The 17260-nt window shown below is 45.7% G+C and overlaps 2 protein-coding genes across 3 annotated transcripts; both read right to left on the bottom strand.

The window, feature by feature from the left end:
- Positions 1-90: 90 nt before the first annotated feature.
- psmc5 (proteasome 26S subunit, ATPase 5) lies at positions 91-5014 on the bottom strand. Of its 2 annotated transcripts, none has more exons than XM_080516802.1 (13): positions 4966-5014; positions 3248-3280; positions 2691-2762; positions 2539-2608; positions 2345-2442; positions 2202-2258; positions 1799-2029; positions 1392-1518; positions 1089-1279; positions 737-835; positions 542-652; positions 375-461; positions 91-256 (listed from the first exon to the last, which is right to left on the bottom strand). In XM_080516802.1, exons 1-13 carry the CDS (start codon positions 4987-4989, stop codon positions 203-205), a joined length of 1254 nt encoding a protein of 417 aa, XP_080372928.1. In that variant the 5' UTR covers positions 4990-5014; the 3' UTR covers positions 91-202. The 2 variants fall into 2 exon arrangements, with proteins under 2 accessions (XP_080372928.1, XP_080372927.1); XM_080516801.1 differs by lacking the exon at positions 4966-5014 and adding an exon at positions 4834-4925.
- A 3265-nt stretch (positions 5015-8279) lies between these two features.
- Positions 8280-16957, bottom strand: smarcd2 (SWI/SNF related BAF chromatin remodeling complex subunit D2). Its single transcript, XM_080516799.1, has 13 exons — positions 16437-16957; positions 14709-14914; positions 13050-13092; positions 12847-12969; positions 12420-12539; positions 11640-11735; positions 10996-11097; positions 10709-10870; positions 10384-10481; positions 10093-10228; positions 9881-10003; positions 9451-9552; positions 8280-9357 (listed from the first exon to the last, which is right to left on the bottom strand). Exons 1-13 carry the CDS (start codon positions 16587-16589, stop codon positions 9304-9306), a joined length of 1518 nt encoding a protein of 505 aa, XP_080372925.1. The 5' UTR covers positions 16590-16957; the 3' UTR covers positions 8280-9303.
- Between the last annotated feature and the right edge of the window lie 303 nt (positions 16958-17260).

The raw sequence follows: 17260 nt of genomic DNA, 5'->3' as shown, positions 1-17260 counted from the left end.
TTTGTTTTCTACAGAAGGAAACGTTCACACTTAAAACAGTTCCCTTCAACATTTGAGAAAAACAAGAGCGTGAACCATCCATCATTTTGGGGGAAATCATTTATTTACTTTTGATGACTCAAGTAACAATTACAAACCATAAACAAAAGAAGAAAATATACATATATGTTGGTGGGTGTTGTTCAGCAATACACAAGGCCTTTTACTTCCATAGCTTCTTGATAGACATGTTCTTCTCGCTGTCCTTCTGCATCACCTGGTGGAGAAAAAACAAAACAAAGCTTAGTCAGCACATCCTGGAGATTGGTTTTCATCGTGCAAATATAAAAATTGACTTAATCTTCAATCAGGAACGATTGAGATTTGACGCCGACCTTCGCCACGGCCATTTCAAAGTCCTCCTGAGTGACGTGAACTCTCCTCTCTCTCAGGGCGTACATCCCGGCCTCCGTGCAGACGCCCTGAAGCGTGAAAACACAGATAGGTGAACTCTCCTCGTTCATTCGGCACAGTGCCGCCTCGCTTCGGCTCCCCCGCTCACCTTGACCTCGGCGCCAGAGGCTCCGGGCATGAGCTCTGCGATCTTCCTCAGGTTGATGCCGCGCGTCAGGTTCATCTTTCTGGAGTGGATCTTCAGGATGTCCAGTCGGGCCTGAGGAGACGAACAAAGAGGCGATCAGATGCAGCCACACGTGTCGTGTTCACGTTCTCCCCGGGGGCTCAACGGGTGACCGACCTCTTCATTGGGAGGCGGGAACTCGATTTTCCTGTCGATGCGGCCGGGTCTGAGCAGAGCCGAGTCCAAGATGTCGATACGGTTCGTGGCCATGATGACCTGTGGAGAATAGAGTGAGCACAGCGGTTCCACTACCGAGACATTCCAGGTGTTTTATCAAACTGATGAGGAATTGGTTGTAATAATAAAATAGCTGTGCCAAGATTAAAAGTTAAAACTGTTTTCGGATCATAAGGATTTAGTGGATTGAGCAGTTATACCAGAGGAAACCAAGTGTTTGCCTTCTGCACACTAACATTTTCCAGAAAGCATCATAGTAATGAGTCACACTGTCACTCGGTGTCAGTGGTACCTTAATGTTCTTGGTTGCCTCAAATCCATCCAGCTGGTTGAGCAGCTCCAACATGGTCCTCTGCACCTCGCTGTCGCCCCCTGAGCCGCCCTCCAGGCGGGACGAGCCGATGGAGTCGATCTCGTCCATGAAGATGATGGAAGGCGCGTGCTCCCTCGCCATGACGAACAGCTCGCGCACCATGCGGGCGCCTGGCCGGACGGCGGTGGTGGGGGAGCGACAGAGCAGAGTTATGAGAGACCCGCTCCAGAAGAGGTGAGAAGTGGATTCACATTTAGAACGGCGGAGAGAGGGAGTGCTCACCCTCGCCAATGAATTTCTGGACGAGCTCAGAGCCCGACACCCTGATGAAGGTGCAGTCGGTGTGGTGGGCCACCGCTCTGGCCAGCAGGGTCTTCCCTGTGCCTGGGGGGCCGTACAGGAGCACGCCCTGCAAATAGTCACAGCAAAACTCAGAGTGAGCAACAAATCCACAGGTCACAACCAACATCACCCTAAATGAGTCAATTTAACGCATTGGGCTGAATATGGTTGCAGTGTGTGTTAATTGGAAGACAAAAAGAGACACTGTTATTAAATCAGAGCATCAATGGGGTTTGCTGCCTCCTTTTGTAGTTTTCTGAAAGAGAATATTAACTGCACTGTTTCTGAAAAACATCCCAAACCCGTTGAAAACATGTTGCCGTTCAACAGTCCTGACCGTCACACACCTTGGGCTGTGCGATGCCTAAAGCTTCAAACAGCTCCGGATGCTTGACGGGCAGCTCGATCACTTCCTTGATCTCTTTGATCTGCTTGTCCAGGCCACCGATCATCTCGTAGGTGGAGTCCGGCACTTTCTCCACCATCATGAGGGAAACCAGGGGGTCCACCTTGTTGGGCAGGATCTTGTGCAGGGTGTAGCTGTCGTTGCGCAGAGCCACACGGCAATTTGGAGTCACCTGGAACCGAAGAGAGGGGAACAAAAAATTGTTTTTATGTAGCATTTTTTCAAATCACCTATTAACAAAAATACTTTTTTTAAAAAGGAAAAGATTTCTGCTTTGTTGCACTGAACACAGCAGTTCGATAAATATGTTCTGCAGAGCTAAGACTGAGCAAAACAATACTTACGTCATTGATATCGATGTTCTTGTCGACGTCCACAACAAATTTGCCTTCTGGATGCACCTGAAAAAGAGGAGGAAGCAGTTATTTAAGCCGTCGCCTCTGAAATACAATTCTGTATGCTTACACGCTGCAAAGAAACAACATACCTTGACCAACACTTTCTTTTTGTCCATAACCCTGACCACTTCCCCCACATATGACCCTTGCTCCTGTAGCAACTGCAACTCCTCCCGAAGGAGACGCACTGAGGGGACAGAACAGAATAAATAGGTCAAATGTCTCACCGAACGAGAACATACTTTACAAAATACGGATCCTAAAGTAAACAAAGGAAACACACCTTTCGCATTGAGCTCATTCCTCTGTGCTTGCAGACGTCTCAGGTTCTGACTCTTGTCGTTCACCGTCAGCTGTTTAGGAAAGCAGCAGGTCATTATTGGTCAGCATCAATTCAAAGCAGTGCGCCTTCGAGTGGCAGGGATTTTTCCTCACCTGGAGCTCTTCTATCTTGGACAAGTAGTATTGTCGAAGGCCGGAGCCGCCTTTACTGTCTCCGATTTCCATCTGATTGAAGCAAAATGCAAATAAGCTATGCTCCTTTTTCTTCTTCTTTCTTTTCCAAGTGACACTTCAATGGATGCTTCTTTTATCAAGTCAGTTATGAGTGTTGTATTTTATAGAATGTCCCAAAAAACTTTTAGAATAGACAAGTTGCTCCAAAAAAATTGCTTGATTTATTCAAATACAGAAAGAGTAAACACATGAAGAGTTGAATTTCCAACAGTAATAATATTGATATTATGGAAAGGGTATTGATGTAACCTACGTAATAGTGTGGTGTTCTGAGTGAGGTTGTTGCTGAAGACACACACTATATTGCACTATGAGCACATGCTAAATCACAAAAGACACTTCTCCATGTTGAGTGATAATGCTTGGTCACTCTGGACAGGACAGACTGTAATTTTAGAGCTGACCGATGAGACGAACAAACCAATGAATCAGAGCTGAAGTATAATACAGAGACGAATTGTGCGGCTTATACTTACTATGTCACGGGTTTTGCTTGCTGTATTCTTCATCTGTAAGGTATTACAGTGGCATTATTGTCTGGACTTCAAAATAGTAACATTTAATATTTCACTTTTCCCTCAAAAAAGTATGACAGATTAAATCAGAAGTTCAGCATTGCTAATAACGTATCAACATACCTCGATTTGAGGATTCAATGTTTCTACAGGCAGTCAAACTAAGACATTACAAAACCCATAGAATATTGATATTAGCGTTCACCTCTTCAGATAATACATGTTAAGTTATTTTCTCTGCTGAGAAAACAACTGACAAGTTCGAGCTATCTCGGATGCACAAAATACAGCTTATGAAAAGTAGCATTTATCTACACAATCCATCCATCCATCCATCCATTGGCTACCGCTTTATCCGGGGCCGGGTCGCGGAGGCAGCAGTCTGAGCAGAGTTGCCCAGACTTCCCTCGCCCCAGACACTTCCTCCAGCTCCTCCGGTGGCACCCCAAGGCGTTCCCAGGCCAGCCGAGAGACATAGTCCCTCCAGCGTGTCCTGGGTCTGCCCCGAGGCCTCCTACCGGAGGGACATGCCCGAAACACCTCCCTCGGGAGGCGTCCGGGGGGCATCCGAAATAGATGCCCGAGCCACCTCAGCTGGCTCCTCTCGATGTGGAGGAGCAGCGGCTCTACTCCGAGCTCCTCCCTGGTGACTGAGCTCCTCACCCTATCTCTAAGGGTACGCCCAGCCACCCTACGGAGGAAGCTCATTTCAGCCGCTTGTATCCGAGATCTCGTTCTTTCGGTCATGACCCATAGTTCATGACCATAGGTGAGGGTAGGAACGAAGATCGACCGGTAAATCGAGAGCTTCGCTTTTTGGCTCAGCTCCTTCTTCACCACGACGGACCGATACAACGTCCGCATGACTGCAGACGCTGCACCGATCCGCCTGTCGATCTCACGCTCCATCTTTCCCCCACTCGTGAACAAGACCCCAAGATACTTGAACTCCTCCACCTGGGACAAGGGCACTCCACCGACCTGGAGGGGGCAAGCCACCTTTTTCCGGTCGAGAACCATGGCCTCGGATTTAGAGGTGCTGATCCTCATCCCAGCTGCTTCACACTCGGCTGCGAACCGTGTCAGTGCACGCTGGAGATCCAGGCTTGATGGGGCCAACAGAACCACATCATCCGCAAATAGCAGAGATGAGATTCTGTGGTCCCCAAACCGGACCCCCTCTGGCCCCCGGCTGTGCCTAGAAATTCTGTCCATATATGATGAACAGAACCGGTGACAAAGGACACCCCTGCCGGAGGCCAACGTGCACTGGGAACAGGTCCGACTTACTGCCGGCAATGCGAACCAGACTCCTGCTCCGGGAATACAAGGACCGATCTACACAATCCTAATCCTAAAAATACATATATAAAGGTGTCAGTTAGCTGTCTCTAACAGTATTTTTGATAAGTACAACACTCAGACTTTACGTTTCTTCTGCTTTAGGTTCATGTTGCTCCGGTTAGCTCGTTAGCCTGGTTAGCTACAATGAGACAGCAAACCGGCGACGGTCATTGTTTTCAATGAATTGACGCTTTAATTCTTACATTGCGGAGACTGAACATCCGTAACTGGAAGCAACCCGACATGAACTATCACAATCTACATGTAGAAGAAAAGTCTCATCGATAATCAGTCGATTTAAACAGCAGCTAAAAGAACCCAAAAAATACACCTACATGATCGCTGCCGTCCACCTCCATCTTGACAATTCTACTTCCGGTTTCTTCTTTGCGTCTTTCTTACTGTGTAAATGCTCACAGCGCCACCAACAGTAACTTCCAGCACATCACACATTGACTTTAAAGGGTTAATGTGTTATCCACAAGTTATCTGTTATCAGAGAAATAAATTCAATCTTCTTGGAGCAAATAATAAATATAATATATATACATTATTATATAAACATTTGAACACTGGACCAAATGGCTGAATGATGAACAGTATCGATTAACAATGTAGAATAGAATAGAATAGAATAGAATAGAATAGAATAGAATAGAATAGAATGTATGGGTGGTTAAGTTTATTAGTTTGCAATTTTTATGATGACTGTGACTTTCCCTCTAGATTGTTGTAATGATGTAATGATGTCAGGTGATGTAACACTGCTGTAGTGCAGGGACACACAGCCAGCATGTCACCGAAGTCCTTTTGTGGATCACTGAGCACAGCACAGGGAGGCAGTGTGGGAAACTGGCCTCAACGACGCACACCAAGGAGATGGCAGATGACATGAGAGTATGATTATCATCTGTCTGCTGGAAAGAATTTTAAAAAAGTCTGTCTTCTTGATGTATTATTTTATAGGAAGCAAATTTTGACACAAGATAATGATGATGAAATCATCACAGAAATTAAATTTCTTAGTAGAAATGTATCTTAGCAGCCGTTTTGAATGAAGTTCAGGTATGATGGAGGCGTCAAATATTGTTTCTTTCCACTTCAGTCACACGTATTTAAGTTTTGTTTTATTTGATATTTTGCTGTTGCTAAAACATAAATGCTATTTTCTCATGTGTCTGATTGAATGACTAAAGAGTCATTGATCTCAGCATCAGGCAGCAGACAGGTCACCACTTTCTCAGATTGATTGCAGCTCTTTTCTTTCTTCCTTCCTTTCTTTCTCCGTGGGAATAGTACTGGAACCAGCAGATGATGGTAGTGCACCTTTATGGATCCAAACTGCCATTAAACCAAGAAGAAGAAGAAGAAGAAGAAGAAGAAGAAGAAGAAGCCCCTCGCCTTGCTACGTGCTGGCTTCATTCAAACTTGTTGGAAAACTACAGTCGATCAGCATCTTCATTTAAGTTGTTACTAACTTTTAATTAGAATTTGTATCCTTTATTAGTCAGACTAAAAGCAGTTCAAGATACCTCTATGGTAACACAACAAAAGAGAAGAGGGACATCTTCCGGTAAGACGCAGCTATGGTCTTGCCTGCAGGACCCAGCCGGGCTCAGACCGAAGGGAGTGAGATACCGTCAAGATATAGTCGGGCTCACCTCCATGCACAGCTTGGGCTCTGGAACCTAGTTCCTCGACAGGGGCTGGACACTCCACTTCTCTGGAGTTGCCTGCGGTGAGAGGCGGCGGGCTGGCATGGGCTTCCTTATTGCCCCACAGCTCAGCCACCATGTGTTGGAGTTCAACCCGGTTAACGAGAGGGTCGCCTACGCCTTCGGGTAGAGGACAGGTCTCTGACTGTCGTCTCGGTCTACGGACCGAACAGCAGTTCAAAGTACCCAAAGCACCTTCCTGGAGTCTCTAGGACGGGTGCTGGATAGTGCTCCAACAGGGGACTCGGACTCCATTGTTCTACTGGGGGACTGGTTGGGCGCACCCTTAGAGATAGGGTGAGGAGCTCAGACACCAGGGAGGAGCTCGGAGTAGAGCCTCTGCTCCTCTGAATCCAGACGAGCCAGCTGAGGAGGCTCAGGCATGTTTCAGATGCCCCCCGGACGCCTCCCCTGGGAGGTGTTCTGGGCACGTCCCTCCGGTAGGAGGCCTCGGGGCAGACTGAGGACAGGCTGGAGGACAGCCATGTCTCTCAGCTGGCGTGGGAACGCCTTGGGGTCCCACTGGAACAGCTGGAGGAAGCGTCTGGGGCGAGGGAGGTCTGGGCATCCCTGCTTCGACTGCTGCCTTCACGACCCGGCCCCAGATAAGCGGTCGATAACGGATGGATGGTTCAATTTTAACCACGTATGAAACGCCACAGAGACAATTATTTGAAGAGGATGTATCATGTGTTATTTGAGGAGCGGTTAACATGTTGAAACTCTCCAACCAGCTTCAACATGTGTATTCATGACTCCACCTTAACAGAAATATAGACTAATACCACTTGGTACAATGTTGTTAGAGGACAACAGAAAGTCTTTAAAAAAAGGTGAAAAAACAAACAGAAAGAGACTAAATAAAGACTATTAAGTCAGTAAAGAGTGGGAACATTCTCTTAATGTGTCCAATAATACTATACGTACTGTTCTAGTGAAGTCTGCATGCCCTCTGGTGCCAACGCGGGTTTTCTGGGTCCTCGATTTCCTCCCACAGTTCACAGACAAGAAGACTACTTTAACTGGCGTCTCTAAATTGACCGTAGCTGTGAATGTTTCTCATGTGTGAGTCTCTGAGTCGGCTTTGTTCGTCTCCAGCCTCGCTCCAGTCCTCACATGTTAATACAAATAAACAAGTGGAAGAATGGACAGAACAACTACAAAGTTTTTAAACAAGAAGGCCGTTGCTCGGCTAATCCCCCGCCGGAGGGCTTTATATTTTCTCACAAAGCCAGCTCTAAGGCAGCACACTTGGTACACTAGAGGGTGTTCCATGGGTCCTAGTAGATAATTATGTAGAATCTGAGAGGTCTTCTTCATAAGCTATGTCAAAATACGTCTCCAGAGCCCAAAAGGTGTTTTTATGCACTTAGTGACCCTGTGACCTGATATGCAAATTAGGTCATGGTCACCATGGTGCCCCTTCTCCCCAGGTGGAGTGTCCATGTGTGAAGTTTGGTGACTGTGGGCCCAGGAACTGCTGAGAAATGAGGAGAAATGTTTATATGAAAATACATGTATTGTGCAACCATGACGAGCAAACTTCAGACCCTACCAATCTTCAAGGTCAAGGTCAGGTCACTTGGTGTACTGGAGGTTATCCCTGGAGTGTGTATCATGTGTGTATAACATTTCAGAGCCCTAGCTCAAAAACCTAGGCCTCCAGAGCCCAAAATGTGTTTTTAAGCACTTCGTGACCCTGTGACCTACTTAATATGCAAATTAGGTCAAGGTCACCATAGTATCCCTTCCCCCTCTGAGATGTATCCACATGTGAAGTTTGGTCACTGTGGGCCCAGGGGTTGCCGAGATATAGGTAGAAACGTTCGAACGGACGGACGTACGGACGTACGTACGGAGACTGTTTCAAGATCCCCCTTCGGGGCCTATCAGCCACGGCGGGGGATAATAAAAAGTGAAAATGACAATCATTCGTAAGTATATTTATTGTAAAAAATACTCCAAATGTAAAAAAGATCAAAAGGTTTTTGATTAATACACGTGAACATTTTACATTAAAAAAAGTTTTTTGGGGGGGAAATTATAAATCTGAAGTGCACATTTGGGCACAGTGGTATCTGAACAGGGAATGTTTCAAGAACTTCACAGGATATTCAGAGAAAACTTTTCAGAAGAAGCAGTTCACTGACAACATTTCAAACTACTTGGCGTTGCACTTATTTGACACACTCAGGTTGTATTCCTGTTTTATAAGTAATCTCAAGCAGGAGAGGTTTGAACCTCCTCAATCCAACATATGATTTCTCTGCCTTAAAAATGATAAAATGCTACATTAGGTAAAGAAACAGCGCGTAAACAAACCAGAAAGCACAATATAGAAGAGCTGAATAGAGCAGATTAATCCTTGCAGTTAGCATTTTATGCCCAGATCCTTCTTTGGGCAGGAACTTGAAAAATATCTGCTGGTATATTTAAAAAAAAAAAAAAAAGTATTTAATCAACTTATATCCCCCTAAAACACACTCTGCCCTTCTGTTCCCAGGTTACAAACCCCAAATTTTCTTTTTTTTTGAGTAACAATATACACAAAGAAATGCTTATTTCCAGCCTTCCAGTTACAGTTGGCAGGAATCGGCCACCGTCTGAAGAGCTTGGCTATAAATGTAACGGTAAACAGACCCCCTCTCAAAATGGCATACGGCGTGACGTTAAAGCGAGCCATAAACAGCACCTGTGCTTTAACAGATTAAAATATTTCGTACCATAAAGCAAAACATATTGCAAATAAAAGGCAAACATTGTGTAAAAAAAAACAACAAAAAAAAGGCTCAATGCAAAATAAATCAAATGCATCAATAGACATTACTTTGGTCCCACTTTGTCGGCGAGGATGGCTTTGACACCTGCAACATGAGGCTTGTTTTCCAGTTTCAACTGAGACACATGAACGCGTGAGGAAAGCGCTCCGGTAGGACTCCGCTCCGGGGACATGTGGCTTTAGGTGAGCCGGATCCCCAACACCTGCTCCAGCTCCTGTCTCCGCTGCTGCACCTGACGGCGAGAAGGAGAGATGCCCTTGTGTGTTCGAACAAAAGCGGGAAGATCCGAGATGAAACGTGATTCAGCTGAGAAGGAGGCGCTTACCTTAGCGTACACGTATCTGCCCACTGCCTCCGGGACCCAGGGGGCCTGGTAGAACTCAGTCCTCCTTTCCTCCTCTGGGTTTCCTGCCACATCTGTCATGAGCTGATGGAAGGAAAAATCACATTCTCAACATGAAGAAGCAGATTTCATTCCAAAAATCAAAACAATATGGTAAAGACCGACTACTACATGGCCGCTTGACAGCATTTTGTTTTGCTACAAGTGTAGCAAGACAAGCTACATGTTGTTTTTGCTTTCAAGCGAGTATTAAAGATGTCATTTAATATCGGAACAGCTCAGATTCCCTGAGCAGAAGGAAATGGGGAAACTAGTCAGATCTGAAAGTGATAACTATTCTGGCTGGTTTTCTTCCTCACGGTGGATAATAAGAGAATCCCGTTGCCACTTAAGAACCAGTGTGAGCTTTTACCTTCAGATCTCTGCTTTGAGACTTCAGCCAGTCCTGGATGAAGTCCTGCGGGTTGTTGCTGAAGCTCAGCATGAAGTCTCTCTCAGTCTTCAGCTGGTTAATGTACTCGATGGTTTCATGGATCTACAGGGGGAAAGATTGTTACAATTACAATCTATTCAATTACAATATTGCAGAAAAGGTTGCGTGATCAGCAGGTGATCAAGCTTCACCTTCATCTCCAGTGCTGCGATTTCCTGTTGGTTGGTTGTGGAGGACAGGAAGCTGTTCATCTGCCCCTTCAGCGGATCATCCACCTCCACGTCAATGTCGTAGCACGCAGTCTTCTTCTGGTCGTTGGGGTCCACACTGGGAAGGGAAACCATTTCAATCAGGATGGTTTTGGGGTTTTTTTTTAGGAAGGAAGAGGAATTTAAAAGAAATAACCTCATAGATAGAAATCTATTTCTACAGAACATCAACACTTTTCCACAGGCAGAGATAAAGATCCCCACGCCCCTTACCTAATCATATGATTGATGATAATGGGGTCAGGGTGCTGCAGCAGGCCCGCCAGTTTCATGGGGATCTCAGAAAATCTCATGCGCGAACAAGCAAAGATCTGGAAGACAATTAAGAAATGAATTCATAGATTTTAAGGCAGATGGAACATTCAGGCACTTGGAAATATAACTCTTCTCACACTTTGTTAACCCAAACTAGAACCAAATCACTAAATTAAAAGCACATGAATATAATCTACAATAACTCTAAAAACGTCAATCCTACAAGCACCCATCCATCTATCATCTGCCGCTTATTTGGGGCCGTGAAAAACGACCCCATTACCTGTCGGAAGTAGCGGTTGCAATTGATGTACTCTTTCTCATGACCGTCCTGCAGCTTGTTGTTCTTGATGTACAGCCAGAGAGCCTGCATGATGCTGGCCCGGGTCTGCGTGTGCACGCCCAGAAGGCGAGCCAAGCGAGGGTCCAGTTTATACTGAGGAGGCTGAGAGCGAGCGGGCGAGCGAGAGAGAGAGAGACAGAGAGAGAAACAAAACAATTAACAACAAATTGAGAACTCAAAGCAGGTCAATGTCATCTGGGAAAGACGACAAGTGCAGCGGCGGCTACCTGATGGTCCAGCATGAGCAAAAGGGTGCATTTAACGTTGACATCGCCGGGTCTTTTCACCTGGAAACCATCCGTCTCCTGAGTGGTGGGCATTCTGTGCCACTGAACGAGAAACATGGGAGGAAAAAAAAGGTGAGATGTAATTGAAAAAGGGAAATGGGATGCAAAACAGCTCATAAAATGAATCTTAATCCGCAAGTTTTGTGATGCAAAACACGTTTTTAAGGCAAGAGAGAGAGATAAAAAAAAAAATGCAACTGTATTGCTTTTAATGCAGAGTCTTAATGAGAAGGGCTCATTTTCCAGGACGTGTGTTCAACTGTAGGATCACGATGGATCATGTCTCCAGTTTGATCTATTACATTGCTATTATACAATTCTATGCAATTCTTTTAAGCCCCATCAAACTCATGACTTTCACATATCAAGCAGGCCTATAAATGTAGTAGAAAACACAAGTGAAGACGCCTGGACAACAGTGGAAGGAGACCAGCTTTATGAATAGATGAATTCAAAACCTGCTCTCCTGCATGCCTGTTGAGAAGAGTTGGCCTGAACACGCTCCCTTAAGGCTTTAATCAGACAAATAATGAGAGCTGAACTCTTTGGATTTCTAATGACCGGAAATGGTTGTCGCGTCGTACCTCGACCAAATGATTATCGGGTCCGTAGAGCTCCTTGTCGAGCTCAATGACGAGGCTTTTGAAGAAAGACGAGAACTTCCTCTTCTGCTTGCCAGGCTGGAAACACAAGAGAGAACCGGAGAGCGTTTCAAACGGCTGTCTTATGGCTCTGTCAGTGTGCAGCTGCATTGTTTAGCTCTGACCACATTGGGGGTGGTGGAGTACAAAAGTACAGACGGAGGGAGGAGGGAGGAGGGAGGAGGTTGTAGCACCCCCGCCCTTCTTTCTCCTCAGTCCTGTCAAAGTCTGTTTGCTCAACGTGACCTCTTTCAATCCTTCTCTTTTCTGTTTCTTCATGCAACACTCCTACGCGGGCCGAAACCCATGAGCCAGACGAGAAAAATTAACCCGGGGGGGGGGGGGGGGGGGGGTAGTCCTTCATGTGGCCCCAGATGACACAATGAGTGGAGCTGGGATTGATGAAGGAGGAGGAGGAGGAGGGGGGTGGGTGTCAGTTCTTGGTATGCAACGGCCAGTGGTTTCAATTCCATGTTTCAAAAAAAAAAAAAAGAGAGACTAGTCGTGGGGAAAGATTGGAGAAAGCTGTAAACACACATCTGGCTGCGTGGTCTGAGCCAAAAACACGGGCCAAGTGGAGTTTTCAGAAACAGGAGAGAGAGAGAGAGAGAGAGAGAGAACAAGAGAGAGAGCGAGGGAGAGACTTCAGAGTCACACCACAAAGAGACAACGTCCAGAAGCCCAGAGAGTTTGTTCCGTCCAACAGCTAGACGGTTCGCTCACCTCCTCCAGGAGTTTGCCCTCCACTCTCAGCTCCCAGGAGGAAACCTTCTCAGACTCCTCGCCCTCCGGCTTGCTGGGGGTGTAAGTGTTGGAGATGTAGATCCTGAGCTTGCGCTTTTGCTGTGTCGCACGGGGGGAAAAAATGAGCAAACACACACACACACACACACACACATACACACACAGAGAACATAGAGGAAAGTTTGTTGGCTTGCAGTGTTTTGTGGGTCGACTGTGTTCAACCCTACGGTCGCATCATGGCTGTATCAAATTAAGGCGAAGGTGAAACCAAACATTTCCACTGCAGATTCTTTCTACTCTGGTTTGGCGAGAATCAGATCAGTTTGTTAAAAAAACGTGAAATTGTCTGGTTGCGTGATAAAAAGACGACCCCTTCAAAACAAGCCAATGCCTCGTGAGGAGATACCATGATGGGCTTCTTGATGGCCTCCTGAATCTCCATCCGTTTCCGCGCGATGGTCTGGTCCAGTTTCCGTTCAAACGCCAGCAGGTCCATGTAGGCCTGGGACTCTGGGACCAGGTCTCGGATCTGGAGAACATGGGCGTTTCAATACCAAAGAAGTTCCGAAGGAACGAGCAACTTCTCGTAATGGTTCAAAGTTATCCTACCCGCTGTGGCAGGACCTTGTCGGCCATCTTGCGTCTCTTTGGGCTGAATAAAGAAGGAGATGAGTTTTTTTTTAGCGACGACACAAACGCGGGGGGGGGGGGGAGTCGCTGTGTTGTGTCTGCTAAATCACCATTTATACTTTCATGAATGTGAGGAACTGGACACACATGACACAAGATCATCAGAAAGACCTCATTCATTTCATCCACTTATCAGTTATTTGTGGAAAAAACATCCCAGAGTAATCGCTTCATTAAGCCCATGAAAGACTGCCTCAGGTCTCCACTTATCATTGCCTCTGACTTAATAAAAGCCGTTTTGTTTCTCGCAATTGAATTTACTGTCCTGTCTCATGCCGAATTCTTTAATGAGAATTTACGAGGGTGCTGGGAGCGCCTTTGCCTCGCCGAGCCTCCCAAACAATGACAATTTTGTTAAGAAATGAACCTTAAAGACACAAGCGATCCACTGTGGACCAGACTGGAAACGTTGCTTCGCATTAACGGCTCGCCACATTTCTTAAGCGTGGCGCCGCTGAGCGGTCTGAAGTCAAAGAATATGTTCTTGCGAGTCTGCTGCTTTCAAAAGGAAAAGGCCGGTCATGAGATTCCGCCTCTCCTCGTGTCTGTGTGATGTGCTTTTAGCGGCGCAGGCGCTTGCCAGGCTGCAGACGGAGAAACTGTGTTCTAACAATAAACCGAGTTCAGCGGGAGAAACTGGCTACTGCCTTTTAGAGCCAGACGAACATTAGAATCATACGAGAGGCAAACGAATGAGAAGAGAAATACATGATGTCAACAGACCACTTTTCTTTTCTTTTTAAAAGGATTAAGCTCATGGAATCAATAAAAATGGACACAATAAGGTACGTTTTCAGTGTGGGAGGAAGAGCCCGCCCCCCCTCCCCCCACCAAACATTCCCATCACACATGTTTTGAGTGGTAATCTCTGGTTAAATGCTGGATTTCCCGGTGCTTTTAATTATAAGAGATTCCTGTTATTTCCTCTTCCAATCCACAGGCAATAAAAAACAGAACTCATCTCATGCTCACATGAAACCTGAGATTTAAATACGAAATATCTGGTCATTCATCTGATGAAATAGTTTATAGAAAATTCAACTGTTGTGACGGTTTTGGCACTAAAGCTTATTTTGTAATGTTAATTAATATATACACACGTCTATACCTATAGTTGTTTTTTTTCCAGATAGGAGACAATTCAAAGGAATCAGGACGACGTTCCTCCAGCTCAGGATGCTGGAACCAAAACATACATTATGTATGATGAATCTGAATTAATGGGAAATAAACTCATTCAACAGTAGGAACTCTACCTGGTAGAGTTTTGATCAATAAATAATCCAACTACTCAAAACAAAGACTCAACACCTTGAAAGTATCACACCAGTATAAGTGATATAAGTATTTCCTTTTTTTCCTTTTTGTTCCTTTAGTGGACCCGTTGCTTGTTTTATCCTCATTGATTCACACGTTTGGAATAAATAAATAAATAAATAAATAAAATAACTTGAAAACAGAAAGCGTATTGCTGCCATTCCCTATTATTCTGTCCGTTGCTGTTGTAATCACACCGGCTTCTGTTGCAATTCCTCCCCCTCCCTTCTGCTCCCACACAAACGCTTCTCCACAGTTTACCCTCGTCTGAGGCCTCCCAGCGCCTCGTGCTGCTGCTGCTGCTGCTGCTGCTGGAGGAGGAAGCGCTTCCTCGAGGGGTCCATGCCTGGAGGACCCATGCCTGGCCTCATGGGAAGGCTCCCACCGCCACCATAGGAGGGCCCCGGCAGCTGACCCCCCATCGACCCCATGGGGCCCCCAACTCTGCTTGGTGGCATCCCTTGGCGCTGGGACAAAAAAAGAGCGGGCGGTCGTCAGAATTAAAGAAAGAAAGACCAGCGAGAATAAACATCTTCCTCCATTTTCCGTCTCTTTCTGGTTCATCTCCAACCCTTTTTCTCGCCATTTAAACCGTCAAGGTTTAAACTAAAAAGTAGTTTTGGTTATTAATGATTGTCATATTCCTCATACCCATCAGGAACTGTCTTGCTTTGAAGAAATCAGAAAATGGCTACAAACATGAAATAAAGCCTGAATTCCAGCTGTGTCCTAAACATTTTTTATTTTTTAAGCTCTCGCACCGAAGCTGCGGAATGCTCTTCCTCAACAGCTGAGATCCGTCGACTCCTTTTATGAAGCAGTTGAAAAGTTTTTTTTTTTTTTTTTATATTCAGACAAGCCTTTAGTTGATGTGCACGGCTTTATTTCACTTATTGTTTTTGTTTATGCGCGTTCTGCCTCTCTGGATCTTAGTCATTTCTCTGATTTGATCAGTTTCACTACATAGACATGTGTTTTTATTGATGTCTTTTTTTTTTTTTTTAATCTTTCTGCTATGTCATTTGTGATCTTTATCTGTGAAAGTTGCGACATAAACACATTTTACTTACTTAATACATATTTGCCTTTAACAAAATACCCAACTTATTGCTGTATTACGTCATGATGTTTTATTATCGTGGATGGGGGGGAGAAAGTATCAGGAAATTTGGTAAGGGATACAAATAACTGCTGGTATATGGTGAAGTGATAAAATAGGGGCTGTATTAACACTAAACATGCTTATTATTACACACCATAAAGTCACGATCAGCCAGAACGACAGATGAGAGAGTGGTTGTTAAGTATGCACAATATACTTATGTTTGTGATGTTTCTCGTCGTTATTTCCCTCGTGTTTCATGTTTGATCTCAGCTTGCAGGGATTGAAAACAAAAAGCACTTTCCTTGTCTTCTCCCCTATTAAGAGAAAAAGCACAGATCTGCGTGCTTAAGTGTCTAATTGACACACAGGACAATAGGGGAGCTGCAGATGGGGGTGAAACTGGGATAATATATGCAGGTTTACCTCCGGGCAGATGGTGGTGACGATAAACATTACTTTTGTTTTCACGCCAACTGACAGGAGGCTCGTGGGACCACGTGACGGACTCATTCACACGCACAAAACAAAACAAAAAAAAAACCCCATCAAACCTGTCACACTATTGTTAAATAAACGTCCAATCAGCTTAACTGAGCTCCACTACGGCACTTTATTAAGAATTGAAGTGTTGGACACGATTAAAAGTGAAGGCTGGAAGTCGCGTTGAGATATTTTTTTTTTTCAAAGGCGGAAGTAGTGTCCACTTTATTATACATATATTAATAACGACAGGTTTAAAAAAGAACGTTGGAATACAATTTCAAGTACAAAATATAAAGTAAATCAACCAGTTTTGACAACGAATATTAAGAAAACAGCGAGTCTGTTCCATTCAACAGTGTGTTTCCACCCGTTAAGAGGGTTAAACAAAGCGGAAAGCCCACCTGGGGGTAGTGGGGAGCGCCGCTCATGCTTCGGGGGTAACCCGCCGGGGACTGCGGCATCCCGGGCATCCTCATGCCCGCGACATGCCCCACACTCATGAGGCTCATGCCCGGATTCATCGGAGGACCCGCGAAGCCTCCTCTCGATGCCATCTTCTGGATCCACAGGTGGTTGTAAAAAGTGACAGAAACTTCACGGTGGGGGGTAAGAGAGAGAGAAGGGTGGGTGGGGGGCGTCCCAGGTACCGCGCGGAGGCCGAGTGAGAGTCACTCTCCCCCGGGTCGGTGCTGGAAGGTTTGACAGCGAAGCGCGCTGTCAACAAAAAGCTAGGGCTAACGTTAGCTCGGCTGCCCCGCTTCCTACCGCCGCAAGTTCCGGGGTTTACTTCTCCCAAGCCTCCGCCGCTGGCAAAGCGTGTCGTCTCCCGCCTCTGGACGCCGCGGAACTTCACCGGCTGACGGCGAAGCAGCTCCGCGCGGGGACCGGGACGGACATGGCGGGTGACAAGAGTGGGAGTCTGTGGAGGAAAAGGGACAAATCGTCTTAATTATACGCCCCCCTCCCACTAAAAAAAAAGAAAACTACACACATGCACGCGCCGCGCACTCACACGCACGCGCCATAGAAAAGGGTGACGCCTTCAACGACATTGGGAAATGTGAAACTCGTCATTTAACTTTTTTTGTTTGTTTGTTTTGAAGTGTTCAGCCAAGCCATTGATCTATGGCAGAGACAACAACAATAAGTACTTTGCATTGCTTGAATTGTACTCAGTTACAAGAAAAAGCACTGATCTATTACGCTTCCGAAGTATTCGTTACTT

Source organism: Blennius ocellaris (assembly GCF_963422515.1).
Source record: "Blennius ocellaris genome assembly, chromosome: 21".
NCBI classification, from domain to species: Eukaryota; Metazoa; Chordata; class Actinopteri; order Blenniiformes; family Blenniidae; genus Blennius; species Blennius ocellaris.
This window is presented reverse-complemented; position numbering and strand designations above follow the sequence as displayed.